Source organism: Peromyscus maniculatus, chromosome 11 (assembly GCF_049852395.1).
Source record: "Peromyscus maniculatus bairdii isolate BWxNUB_F1_BW_parent chromosome 11, HU_Pman_BW_mat_3.1, whole genome shotgun sequence".
Taxonomy (NCBI): domain Eukaryota; kingdom Metazoa; phylum Chordata; class Mammalia; order Rodentia; family Cricetidae; genus Peromyscus; species Peromyscus maniculatus.
Window position 1 is genome coordinate 20,486,264 of NC_134862.1, and position 14,505 is coordinate 20,500,768.

General features: G+C 49.8%; 1 protein-coding gene across 3 annotated transcripts in view; it reads left to right on the forward strand.

The window, feature by feature from the left end:
- The first annotated feature begins 1,859 nt into the window (after nucleotides 1–1,859).
- Tnfrsf11a (TNF receptor superfamily member 11a) overlaps nucleotides 1,860–14,505 on the forward strand; it is a 69,029-nt gene continuing 56,383 nt past the window's right edge. For 2 of the 3 annotated variants that reach the window (XM_042257904.2, XM_076547195.1), the window contains exon 1: nucleotides 1,866–1,982. In XM_042257904.2, the coding sequence (XP_042113838.2) occupies nucleotides 1,905–1,982 (78 nt within the window). In that variant the 5' untranslated portion in view covers nucleotides 1,866–1,904. Of the gene's footprint in view, nucleotides 1,983–14,505 lie in introns of all 3 variants that reach the window. The other variant, XM_076547196.1, reaches the window with a different exon arrangement.

Genomic DNA, 14,505 nt, shown 5'->3' on the forward strand with positions numbered 1-14,505 from the left:
AATTTTTTAAGGTGACACACAGAGATTAATTTCCAGGAAATGTAAAAGCTACTGGATAGTGAACCAACTAAGCTACACAGCAGAGAATTTAAAAATCAAGCAAGTATTGTGAGGAGATAGAGGATATCCCTAGGGCTCACTGGCCAGTCAGTCTAGCAGAATTAGTGAGGTGCTGGTTCAGTGAAAGACCACGTCTCAAAAATAAATAAATAAATAAATAAATAAATAAATAAATAAATAAATAAATAAATAAATAAAAATAAAAAAGACACTCAACATTGACCTCTGGCCTCCAATATGCACACAGCACACGAACACATAGGCACACGCGCGCGCGCACACACACACACACACACACACACACACAATTAAACAAGGAACAAGGATAAGCATAAAGTATGCTAATGATGGGAAACAAAATAGAAACCTTAAAAGTAACCCAAAAGATTGTTCTCTGGGAAAGGGTTTTGTAACCTGAAAATTTTCCCCTTCTCTTCTGTCTGAAAATCATATCAAATCGTTCTACTGTATTATTATTTAACACACGATTTGTATTGCTATGCAGAAATAGGACTGTTTTAAAGTAACCTAAAGGAATTCAAGAATAAAAATGGAATAAAGATGTAACAAATAGAAAAAATTAGCAATTCCAATTCACCATATATGGTGGTCACAAATGTCCGTGGCGTAAATGCTCGGATAGGATGGTGCTGACGGCCATCCCTGGATCTGTCCTCGCGAGCAGGCTTCCGTGGAAGAGAATCGGGTGTGCTGTTTCAATACTGTTCACAAGAAAGGTCACATGGCTACACCGACGTGTAAAGTGGACCAGAATGTGGAATTCTGCCTTGGATCAAGAAGGACTTGTAGTAGTGATAAAAGGTCAATTTACCAAGACATAATCCTAAATCTCTATGCCCTAAGGAGCCTCAGGGCGTGAAAAGCTGACAGAACTGAAAGCAATAGCAGACGAATCCAGTCTTCTGGTTAGAAATGTCCAGTTTTCTCAGAAGTGCACAGAAAGGCATTAACATGGTGGGCAATAGCTGGCAGAGATGGTTCTGGCACCCAAGGAGTTGAAAACGGTGTTTCTATTGACTGGAGGCAAGTATCTTTGTCTCACAGTTCTACACGGGGGCAGGGGTGTACCAGAGTAGCCAACACTGACCTGGAATTTGGAGGAACATAACCCCGAAACTAGTAATAAGAAGCCACAAACACAACAGGATCGCTGCATCCCAGACTTTAAACTAGTCCTGTATTAGAGACAGGCGGATCCGGTGAAGGGCTTCATCAAGCATGGTGCCAAGGGTCTAGCTGGGAAGCTTGCTCAGGGTGGCAGAGGGGGCGAGGGTCGGAGACAGGCGCGGTGACCTCGAGGAGAGCCAAGAGGACGCTGCTGTTGGAGGCAGCCAGGATAAGAGAAAGACTATGGCTGTGTAAAGGAGGTCTCGGGGAACCCTGGACACTACAGTGTGTAGATTCTTTAACTATAGTCAAGGGAACCCCAACGGGGATGCACCTTCTGCAGACCTGGTCAGGCCTGGCCGGGCTCAGCGCAACGCCCAAAGCGGCAACCTTGGCGGGGTTATCTAGGGCCTGCTCGCGGGAGGCTGCACCCCGAGAGTTCAGTTCCTGAGGACACCGGGGCGGAGCCCAGAGCTTGTCTGGAGCGAGCGTGGAATGTCAAAGCCATGCCCGCCCTGCGCCCCACGCCCCGCGCCGCGCGCCCCAGCAGCCCACGCTCCGGCACCCCCTGGTGGACGCGGGCGCGGGGCGGGAGGGGCGGGGCGGGGCGGGAGGGGCGGGGCCTGGCGAGCGGGCGGGGCGGGGCCGGGCGGGCGGAGGGCGGTGGCGCCCGCGGGGCCACAGAGGCCGCGCGCCCAGCCGGCCCGCACCGCGCCATGGCCCCGCGCGCCCGGCGGCGCCGCCCGCTATCCGCGCTGCTGCTGGCGATCTGCGTGCTGCTCGTCCCGCTGCAGGTAAGGACTCGCACCGCCATCTCCCGCCGCCCCTCAAGGTTCAGTTCTCCTGGCCAGCCGAGACTAGGGGGTCGGGGATGGGGGTGGGGACAGGTGCGGGGACCCCCGCTGGAACGTGGAGAGAGGGAAAGACAACTGGAGGGATTCTGGGGCTTGGAAGGAAGAGGTTTGCGGAACCCCGACACCCGGACAGGGGGTCTGCGGAGCGCGGAGCTCTGGTGGTACCTTGGTTCTCACCTACTAAGGTGCACCTAGTAGGCACCTCCGCCTGTAGCTAACCCGGATGGATCTCTGTGACACTCAGTGAGATCGTACCCACCACAGACCTTGTTAGTGATCCCTTCCTAAAGACTGCTCCCCTGGGGGGTCTGCTTTCAATTCGTGTGAGTCCCTGGGAGAGCAGAGTTCCTGACTTGGCCTTCACACCTTCCCCTATCTTAGTTTGCCTTCCATCTCCCCTGCGAGGGTGAAGAGGTGTAGGACGGATGTCCCGAGTGTGCAGAAGGGTAGAATTTGGAAGTTTCTTCGGCAAAGGTGACAGACACACTTTGCTTTTCGTGTCTTCCTTTTCCTCCCTCCTCTGTACAAACAGCTCGTGGACCGGCAGGAATTGCTTGTGCTTAGAAACCTTTGACCATGTTAGGATGAAATATGTCCTTGTAATGGGAGAAACTAGGATAGTGGTGCGCCTCGAGCCATTATTGGTGCCAGGAACAAGCCTTGCAGTCCTCCTGTGATGGGTCTGGGGCATGGTGATGGAAACAGAGGTTACAGGAGTACGCAGTACTGAGGGGCCAGGGTCTTTCTGGGGCTCCTCAGGCACCATCAACAGTCTAGAGGAGGAGGCGAAAGTTAGTTGTGGAGAATCCCCTCCTCACAGCCAAATCCCCACTCGTGAAGCGCTCCCAGGTCCCTGAACCCCCTCAGGGTCCATCCTCTGCCCCTTCACTAAGGAGCCCGCTGGTGTGTGATGAAGAGCTTGGGCTGTTGGAAACTTAGGGCTTCTATTGGTGTTCCCAGGAGTGATTTCTTTACCACATCATTCAGTGTGGTAGCCATCCAAAGCGTGCAGCCAAATGTTCTTTTCTATCCTGGTGGACCCAGCTGTTCAGAGCAGCGGAACCCGTACATCGAACGCTTCACTGGAAATGTCTAGTGCGTTTGGGAGTGCCTCTGAGGGAAGGGAAAAGGTCAGTGAGGTTTCTTGGCTCAACAGTTTTAGATTCTCTTTCTCCTGTTAAAACAGTCTTAGGCTTCTGTGAATGTCACTGCCCTGGGAGACCTAGCTGTGTTTGGGGTGAGGAGAGAGGAAGAAGCCCGCTTAGCTGAATCAGAACAGAAACGGTGCAAATGTGTTCGAGGTTGGAGCAGAACTTCAGTAAAGGTTCCCAGCAGAATGGGTCTCTTCACGTGGCTGAGGTCGAAGGCACAAGGACCTAAAGGAATTGATTGCTTTAAGTACTTCAGTTGTTGCTTAATGAAGTGTTCAACAGGTCAGACAGATGCCTCATTTGAATTAAAAAACTGGGTCTTCAGTGAACAGCTAGCTGCCTAGGAAAAACCCACCTGACCACACAGTGAAAAGGAAAAAAGAGAAAAAGCGCACACATTTGATTCCAGTAACAAAAGAGCAGAGCACTTGGGACGAGCCGGCACCTCCCATATTTTGTATGTATGTTTGTATGCATGCATGTGCTGGATGTGTTCTTGACTGTGCTGGGGATGGAACCCAGAGCCCAGTACATGAAAAGCCAGCATTCCACCACTGAGCTATCTCCCCAACCTCAGACGCTTTTCTCATCCGATGACAAGTGTGCATGCTGCATGGGTTGCTTGCTCTGCTGTCTTACTTAGTGAATAATAACATAAAAGTTGCTTCATGTTCAGCATGGTTACAGGTTTTAAATTGTGTCTTTGATCAGCAGTTGCTTGAATTGTGTGCAAAATTTGTGGGCACAATGGGCCGAGCGTATGTGGTATAAGTTGATCTCTCAGATCATCCTGTCTAATGTCTATTTCCCTTCTGCTTTTCTTAAGCCATTTTAATTACATACAATTTTTATTTGTAACGCAAAACATTAAAAAAACTATTTGTGAGGTATGGGTTAGAGGTCAGACTCACAGGGAGCAGTTCTCAGCTTGTGGGCCTCAACCCTTTTGTGGGGGTTGCATATCTGATGTCCTGCACATTAGATATCCCACATATCAAATATTTACATTACGATTCAAAACAGCAGCAAAATTACAGTTATGAAGTAGCAATGAAAATAATTTTATGGTTGGGGTCAGCACATGAGGAATTGTGTTAAAGGGCAGCAGTATTGGGAAGGTCGAGCACCACTGGGTCAGAGGATAAACCACCCAGGAGTCAGCTCTGTCCTTCCACCTGGTGGGTCCGCAGAGGGAGACCACTCAGATCAGCAAGCATAGTGGCAGGTATGTTTGCCTGATGAGCCATTTCACTGCCCAAGAGGACATTTTATTGTTTCCTAATAAGTCTCCTGGCAATATGTGCTACTAAAATTCAAGTTATCATGGCACTACAACAATGAAGATTCACACTGAGCATTAATTGTATGCATTTGGATCATACACAGACTTCTGCATCAACCATTTCCACTCCGGTGACCCTGGGTGCTCTTGGGTGCCTTGGTTGTGTCCAGCCTCCCCAGCAGAAGTCCCTGCTGTCTTATATCTGTCGGCCTGTGATTGCAACTGAATTTGTTTTCAGAGCTAATGAAAATGTGCCTTTAGAAAGCTTTAAGTTCCTATGTTGATAGTTTGGCTATTCAGTTGTCATTGAGATAACTATGCATACATACATCAGGTTACCTAAGCCTTCAGAGCTGTTACCTTCAGTGGACATTTCCAGGGTAAAGCATGCTGTTTGGAAACAGGGCAAATGCATAACTGGATCTGCGCGGGTTAGAGCCGGAGGGCAAAGGCAGTGGGAGACTCTGTGGTGGTGGTGGTGGTAAAGAAGTATGGGATAAAAGGTGTGGTGGGGGAGAAGGGAGCCAGCTGCTTGGGGAAGAAGAGTTTTCTCAAGCAGTCTTTGAAGGACAGGGAAAGCAAGCTTCAGAGAAGAAACGATCCAAGGGGTGGGTGAGGAAGAAAGCTTTCTAGGTCAGGGGACGGTGTGTGTGGTTTAGACATAAAGGGATCTTGCCAATGAGAAACCACCAGTGTTTATGACCTTACAGATTAGCACAAGGCCCTGAGTTCAGGAAACGTGCCAAACAGATGAGGCACTAAACTTTTATAGTTTTGAGATAACTCAGACATGGCCCTTACTGAGGTGGTAAAGCAGACTAATGAGCAAGTAGGCCCTGGAAAAGCCTATGGGGGACCCCTCCAAGGAAATCCCCTAGGGTGCGGCTACGTTTGTGCTCCATGCCACACCTTCTCATTTTAGCTGCGAGACCTGGGTATGGATTAGCTTTTGTTTGAGAACATGGACACACACTCACAAGCTTGCAGATCTTGGGTTTATAGGATTTAAGATGCTTCTCCTCACCCTTCCTTTTGGTCTCCTAGACTGTGATAGGATCATTGTCTGCTTCCATCGGGTTGTGAGCTTGCCTCTTTATTATCTACCCGGCAGTTGTTCCTACACCAGGAAAATGATACCAATAAAGTTGTGTCTCTGAAGGTCAATAAATCACTGTTTTATGAGGCCCTGGAAAGGGGAGTTCCAGACTCAGGTCTCTTGTAGAGAGTGCTGTTTTGAGAAGGTGTAGAGTGAGTTTTATCTGCAGTGGAACTGTCAGAAAATAAGTCCCTCGTTGAATTTTCTTGTTTTTGGAGTGCACGGGGGAAAACTGAGCGATTTTCCCACCTCGGATGTCTGGTGCACTGTAAACGCCTGTACTGTTTGTCCCCGACGTGTGTCTGTGCCTACCCTGCTAGCCCTCGGCTGTCCAGCTATTTCATGCCCTAGGCATTTCCCCTGGCCTCCCAAGAGCTGGTGGCTTCTCTCCTGCTTCCTGCAGCTTCCTGTCTTCACCTACAAGGGCATCCAGTTGCCTTTGAGCCCCGGGCCCCTAGCTCTGCCACTGCGGATCGCTGGCTGGGGGTAGGCTTCTGTCCCGGGCAGTTTTTTCTTCCTGAAGTTGTACACTTGCCCAAGTCTGCTGTAGGATTCTCTCTGGGTGCTTGAGTATCCACCGCTAGCCGTCTAGAAAGACAGTTTTAAACTTGGCTCATATTGTCTGCCCACAAACACTGAGGCTGGAGGAACCAGGAAGGAGCTGTGTGCTTCTGCCAACAGGCTGCGTTCTCCGAAGCTGGTCAGGTGCTTTGAAGTTGGAAGTCCTGTGGGTGTTTTCTGTCCTGATTCTGAGAGATGAACAAAGTGTGTTTCCTGCCAGCGCTGCCTTCCAGGCCCTATCCCCCTACCCCTACTGCTCCTCAGCTCCACCCCTCCCCACCTCCCTCTCCCAGCACTCCCAGCCTGCCTGTGTCACCAGAGGGCCGGCTGACACTGCTGTGCCCGCAGCAGCGTGTTCCCATTCCCTCTGGACAAGCAGCCCAAAGAAGCCCCAGTCAGCAGGTGGGAACACATTCTTTTCTGCTGCGTGATGACAGCTTGATGTCTGCTTTGTTCTGTTGGCTGCCATCAATCTTCAGCCTTTGGTTGCTGGGGGCTGCGACATGCAACACAGGGTCCTCGTCTGTGGGCAGTGAGGGGGAAAAGTGTTAAATGCAAGCACTTATTACAGCAAGATCAACACCCCTACCATTTTGACACATAACAGACTAAAAGAGAGTGAACAGGGGCCAAAGTCCCCAACCTTAAATTCTAGTCACCTGAAAACAGCGGGGCATTTTCAGTGTGGAGTTTCAGAGTGCCCAGAGAGATGGCCTGAGGGGCCAGGGAGGAGAGGTGGCAGTCAGCCTGTCCATTAGTGGGGTGTTCACCATTGGGGACTCGAGGGTGAGAGCAGGCAGGCAGGCTTTAAGTACAGGGTAGTTCAGATATAATCCTGCTAACACGTGATCTGGAGAGAGACGTGATCAGATTTGGTGTCAAGGGGAGGAGTAGCCAGGGCTGGTGTGGGCCAGCAAAGAGGCCTGCCTCTGCCTTGGTTCAAGGAAGAGCCAGAAAAGGCTCAAATCAGGTCAGGGCAATAGTGAGAGGAGCTGAACGCAGGGGCAGGGGCAGCTTCCGAGCTGCTGGCCATGCCTGAGGCGCGCATGGCAAAGGAGGCGACCCTCAGAGCTACTGAAACAGCAGAGAGGCAGAGCTGAGGCCAGGGCAACACGGTGCCACTTGGATTATATATTTCACAATTTACTAAGGAAATTGCTTGGTTCAAATCAAAGTCGTTTTCAGGTTCGTGTGAAAACAGACTTTTCCTTAAAAAGGGGGAGGGAAGGGCTGAAGTTTAAGTGTTGAATTGTAGCTTACTCAAATTAGAACTGAGTTTCCCCAGTGTGGAGGTAAACATTCTAAAGGCCCAGGGGCTGGTCTGGGGCACATGGGTGTTCTGGAATTGACAGAGCCATTTCCTGCCCTAGAGGTATTTTGTGATGAGACAACCAGGATGAAAGCCCTGCTCTGAAACCGGCTGGAGAGACAGAGATAAGCAGCAGCACATGATCTCCCAAGGGCACAGCATCCCAGCAGGTGTGACCTGACCCATGGCCTCCCTCGCCAGCCTCAGGGAGATCGCCTGCCTCCTAAAGACGCAGTGTTTATGTTGGACCCGAGCTTCTGGATTGTGTAATCACTTTCCTGGCAGGTTGCTGTTGCTTTCCTCTCTGCCTAGCCTCTCCTAGATTCCACCAAGAAAAGAGTTCCCAGGCCAGCAGGTATCATGGAAGTCCTTGGCAAAGTCTGAGCCATCGGGTTTCCAAGCTTCAGGAAGAACTGACTACGGAGGGGGGGAGCACAGGGCCGCTTCCATGCCCCAGCAGACATCTGAAGGCTTTCCATCAAGAATGAGGAAGAAAAACTAGCGTTTGGTGAATGTGCAGCCTAAACTGAGCAAGTAGGGAAATGGGGTGTGGCATGGCCTGCAGCCTGAAGTCTGCAAGCGCAGCAGGCTTGGCCTGGCCAGGGTTTTTGTCCTGTCTTCCAAGTGGGAACTGGACCACTTCCCTATAGTCTTGATAATTTTATTCCTATTTTACTTTATTTAGTTTTCCTTTTTGTGTGAGTGTGATGTATGTGTATGTAGTATACACACACATATATGTGCGTGTGCAGGCGAGAGGAGAACATTGAATGTCCTATTCTATCAGTCTCCACCTTATGCTTTTGAAACAAGAGTTTCTCGGGTAACCTGGAGCTGGGTTGGTTAGAAAGCCCAGGCAGTTCTTCGTCTTCTCAGCTCACACAGGGCTGAAGGCACAGACAGCTAAGGCCCTGCCTGGCTTTGTTATTTGGTGCTGAGCTCTGAACCCTGGTCTTCATGCTTCCGTGGCAAGCACTGACCCACCGAGCCATCTCCCAGAACCTCTTTTACTCCTAATGTAGTTCACACCCAACTTGGAAGGTCTGGCTTATAACACAGCAGTTGCCAAACCCGTTTCCAAGCCACTTAGCTTCAGACTCAGACAAGCTGTTTAAACTTGGTGAAGTTCTTCACATCCGCCCCCACTAACCCGCGACATTGTTTAACCATTCCCAGTGCCGGGAACTTCCCTAAAGCATGCCTAGCTCCAACACATTTCCATTTGATCCCTCTTCCTCAAATTTGTTTTTTAACAGGTGCAAAGGCTGGTGGGTCAGCGTCTTCTTTATGTTAATATTTTTACTGTTCAAGGTTATTCACCCACAACTTCCCTACCCCCAGGTTGGCCATGCTGGGTTTTTGAACCTCTTGGTAAGCTTTTTTCCCCTTCCAGGTAGTTGACACTCAATGAATACTGGCAGAACTAAAGCTCCCCAGGGTATTGCAGAAAGGATGGGAATCAGGGTGCAGCCACTTTTGAACCCCCACCCCGGAACCCAGGACCACCCTGCTGTTCTTCCTCCCCGTCTGAGAAACACCAGGAGCACAGAGAAGGGCGGCTTTGAAGCAGAGACTTGGGGTTTGGTGTGGGCTTCTCCTAGTTTGGTTGCTCTTGCTGTGATAGGACAGTTGGACCAAAAGCACCTTGGAGAAGAAAGGGTTTATTTGACATACCCGCCCAGCCACGGTCATTGAGGGAAGGAGTCACGGCTTACTTGGAGGAGTGCTGCTTCCTGGCTTGCTAGCGGAGGCTTGCTCACCCTGCCCAGGGGCGACACCATCCACGGAGAGCTGGGTCCTCCCACATCCATCATTAATCGAGAAGATGTCCCCACAGACATGCCACAGGCCACGCTGAGGAAAGCAAGTCCTCACTGAGGCTCCGGGATGACTCCAGTTTGGGTCAAGTAGACAAAATCTAACCAAGCGGCACACTGACCCAGTTCTCAGGCATGGCTTCTGAGGGGTCGGGGAGGGAGAAGGGATGGGGAGGGTTGTAGCTAGAGTTTTCCTGTCTTGCCCACAGTCAGGACAAATCTCTGTCACCCGCCAGTCCCACAGCCGCTCAGACCCAACCAAGTAAACACAGAGACTTATATTGCATACAAACTGTATGGCCGTGGCAGGCTTCTTGCTAACTGTTCTTATAGCTTAAATTAATCCATTTCCATAAATCTATACCTTGCCACGTGGCTGGTGGCTTACCAGCGTCTTCACATGCTGCTGGTCATGGTGGTGGCTGCAGTGTCTCTCCGCCTCAGCCTTCTGCTTCCCACAATTCTCCTCTCTCCTTGTCCCACCTACTTCCTGCCTGGCCACTGGCCAATCAGTGTTTTATTTATTGACCAATCAGAGCAATTTGACATACAGACTGTCCCACAGCACTTCCCCTTTCTTTTTTTTAAAAGGAAGGTTTTAACTTTTACACATCTCCAAAGTCAGCTTGGTATATTTGGGAATTTGGGCGTAGCTTCTCTTACTACTTCCTGCTGGAGGGGGGCGCTGTATCTTATGGGGACACAAAGAAAATTTTAGGATCATGGTGTAGTCCGTGAGACCGTATCGTCTGAGCCAGTTGCCTTGAAACAATTCTGGATGTTGGATCATCTGGACCATGGTGTCATCGGAGACCTTTCAGGTGGTCTTGGCTGGTCAAACCTGATGTATCTTAATCTGGAACAAATCCATAGCCTCTGGCTTTCTGTGGAAACAAAAGCAGAGCCTCCTTTCCAAAGCAACATATCCTTACATCCAAATTTTGAAGTTAAGGTACCTTTAAAACACACATTTTGGCATAACTCAACAGCTTTTGCAATCAAATGTTTCTCTTTAGTTACGAATATCAAAGAGAACATAATCCAGATTCTCTGTGTGGTAGCCATCTTTATGTGGCTTATTTTTTATATTACCTTGAGCCTATTGCTTTAAACTGCAGCCTTCTAAGCCTGAAACGGCGCTGTGGCTGCTGGCTCCGCCCACTTCAGCTTCCCAACATGGCGGTGGTAAGTTTTCCGCCAGCTCTGGGAGCCATCGTGGGTCTGTGCTTTTATCCAAGCAGCATGTAGCCCAGAAACCTCTTTTTTTTGTGTGTGTGTGCTAGCAAAGGCTAAATCCACCATGCAGCTTAATGTGCCACTTGCAGAGGCCTCATTCCCGCCATACTGCAGATCGAGTGCACACGCCAGGAACCCGCCAGGAACTCAAACCGGCAGCTGCTGGTCATTTGAGAGAGACAATTAGGAAGCTGTTTTTAGCTCCGTTTTAGAATCTTTTCTCAGGTTTTAGGTAGAAACTCTTGCCCTCTCGTTGGGCGCCATTTGTAGCTAGAGTTTTCCTGTCTTGCCCACAGTCAGGACAAATCTCTGTCACCCGCCAGTCCCACAGCCGCTCAGACCCAACCAAGTAAACACAGAGACTTATATTGCATACAAACTGTATGGCCGTGGCAGGCTTCTTGCTAACTGTTCTTATAGCTTAAATTAATCCATTTCCATAAATCTATACCTTGCCACGTGGCTGGTGGCTTACCAGCGTCTTCACATGCTGCTGGTCATGGTGGTGGCTGCAGTGTCTCTCCGCCTCAGCCTTCTGCTTCCCACAATTCTCCTCTCTCCTTGTCCCACCTACTTCCTGCCTGGCCACTGGCCAATCAGTGTTTTATTTATTGACCAATCAGAGCAATTTGACATACAGACTGTCCCACAGCAGAGGGTGGAGGTGAGGCCAGCAGAGCACACCTGAGAAATGTCTAGTCTGGTGTCTGACTGCCTAGTCAGAGAGAGGGACTGGTTTTGGTAGGCGCTAGACAGTGGAGAAGGACTGTGGGTCCGAGTTCTAGCAGGTTGTACGCTCCACGCAGGGGATTCTGCCTGGGTAAAAAGAATTCTCCCAACTGTGTTCCTCCTGAACCTCACACCTGACTCAGAAGCTGTAGGGTGGGTTCCAGCCACCTGTGCTTCATCACTTTCTTCTAGCGATTCTGATCAAGGTAGGGAGCTGCTGTGATAGACCATGGCTTTCCTGAAAAGGTTTGTGCTCACACCAGGATGTGACCACTGAACTAACTGGAAGCACTTGCCACTTCTGACCCCTCCTCCCTGCCACTCATGTACTGGCTTTCTCTGTCTCACCCACTCACTTGCCAGGAAGATAAGGAAACTGAGGCATACACAGGTTAAGAAACTGGCAAGGAGCAAAGGTAGAACTCCTCTCAGGGAAGTGGCCATGAGTTTAACCCCTCAGGTGATGCAGAGAGAGGCCTCCCGGAGTGGTGCAAGCTCACAGAGGACCTAAGTTCTGACCCCCTGGCCCCATATACAAAGCAGAGTGTGGTGGCATTTGCCTGTAACCTAACTTCTAGGGAGGCAGAGAGAAGGATCCCAGGGGTGGGCTGGTGATCTAGTCAACCAGTGAGCTTCAGGATCTGTGAGGGATCCTGTCTCAGAAACTCAGGGTGGGAACGGGAGAGATGACTCCAGGAGTCCTTCCTGAGTAATCATGAGGACCAGTACCACATAACCAGCCAGATATCTCATGCACACCTCTGACCTCAGCCGCACTGTGGCCCTGGACTCAGGAGGATAGTCAGAACTTGCTGCCTTCCAGTCTGGCTGAGAAAATGTGAGTCTGGGGTTCAGGGAAAGACATACCCAAGGAATAGGTGGAGATGATGGAAGAACACGTACGACACCTTCTTCTTGCCTCTGTGCATACATATAAGTGTGTGTGCCCACATGCACACTCACACTCATGTGGTAACATATATACACAAACAAATCTTTAATCAAAATTAAATAAAAATGGAAAGTGATCAAGGAAGACATCCAATGTGAACCTCTGGCTTCCACATGCACCTGTGTATACACACACACACACACACACACACACACACACACACACACACACACACACACCTCTCCCAGAATGACCAGACAGAATCGAGCTTGTCAGTTCTGGAAGATACTACCACCTGTCTGCATTTGTGGGATCTTGTTGTCTAGTAGAGAATGTGTTTATTGAAGGTTTTCTGGATGTGTTGATGAGCAGAAATGAAAATGCCCTGTTATGGCAGAAGGTACGTAAAAGACATAAGACATGGAGACAGAGGACGCAGTGTGCCTTCAGCCCAGGCTCTGTGTTCCAGTCTATCCCTGACTCAGAAGGAAAAGAAGTGTGACTCACTGAATCCTCCCTGCTACTTCCTCAGGCAAGGGACCCCGATTCCTCTCTGCCCCCCAATCCCAGAAGCAGCTGTGCTGAACCATAATGACTTTGCCCGTCTGCCACGGCCAGCACCTGCCACATTCCCTCCACTCTCAGAGACCAAGTCACCTGGGCGACGCTGCATGAGCCCTGTGCCTCCCTCCCCCACCCCACCCACACACACACACACGCTTGCAGTTATCCACTGCCACTGCTTGGGGTTGGATCTGGGACCTCAGCCCAGCCTCCTGTCAGAGGGTAAATGCTTGGGCTCGTGAGCTTCTGGAGGAAGTTAAATTACATTTTCCTTTGTCTTATAATTGCAGTGAATTTGAGTGCACAGCCTGAGGTCACTGCTCGTCATTGACAGTCTGACTGGGTTTAGAATGCCAGGCCTGTTGATAGCCACTAGGACTAGAGAAGTTCCAGAGAGACAGCAGAGGAAGGGCACACCCTGAAAGTGCAACACATTCTACGTGGGGAACCACAGTCCCTGTCCCATCACAAGCCGGACTGACAGCTGTGTTGCACCATGCCTTCCCAGCCTCAAAGGACCTCTGAACTGTGAGGGAAAAAGAATCTTTCCTCCCTTGAGTTGTTCTGTAAGATATTTTGTTCAAAACAATGATAAAACGTAACTAATATATCTCTCTTGACCCAAACCTCTAGGCTCTGTTTTGATGTCTCTGTACCGTGTACACTGTCATCCATCACTGACATTTTGTTTTAGTTCCTTGAAAGGCATTTCACAGGTAGTAGGAGTGTGTGTGTGTGTGTGTGTGTGTGTGTGTGTGTGTGTGTGTGTGAGAGAGAGACAGAGAGAGAGAGACAGAGAGACAGAGAGAGAGAGACAGAGAGAGAGACAGAGAGAGAGACAGAGAGAGAGAGACAGAGAGAGAGACAGACAGACAGACAGACACAGAGAATATTCTGGGTCACTCTGTCTTAAGCTCAGCTCTCTGGGTAACAGGTGATGCCCATGAGGATGATAATGGGTGTTACAAAGTGACTGGAAACCTAATGGTGAAGGGTGAGATGTAGACAGAGCAATCAAGTTCACTGGGGCCATATCTGGACTCGAACACAACTGTGCCTCAAAACTCAACCATTCATGTCTAATGGTCACAGAATCTAAAATTGAAAAGACAAGACTACAAAAATGTTGCCTCCTTCCCAACAGCCAGGTTTTACCTGAGAGAATCCGATGACCAAGATATTGGGGCACAATCTATGTGTAAAAATTATAAATGGCCAAAGTCCCAGGACACATAGTGAGCTTAACTGTACAGAGCTGTCCTTTTGGGTGAGGGGGGCGGAACTGGAGACGCAGCTCCTCTGTGCTAAGAGTAAGTGTGTGGCGTACAGGTTACAGTCGGAGCCAGGGGCTGGCTGTCCATTCCTGGCCCATGTGACACGCACAGAAGGCCCAGTAGCTGTGCAGTGTGTCAGACAGCCCATTACAAAGGAGACTGCAGGCCCTAGAAGAGAGTGCTAAACTGAATTTTGTAGCTCTCTTCCCAAAGTTGATGACTCTTTGCAAGTTTATGCTTGGGATGTGAACTTGATGCGAAGCGGACACCATTAGGGTTTCTGTAAAGGAAGATGGGAGCCCGCAGTGAAGCTTTGGAGAGGCATTCATCAATTGGCTACTTGAGCACTGTCCAGTCCAGGAATTACTCACCGTATGAGCAAGTTGCCGTCTTGCTTGTGAAGATGCAGAAGACTGAGGAAACCTGTCTTTAACATACTGCCTCGCCAATTCATTCTTAGTCCTGTTCAATGTAAAGGATGCCTGCATCCAAGGATGGTAGAAGTCTCTCAGCAGCTATTACATCAGTGGTCCTCAACCTGTGGGTCATGAC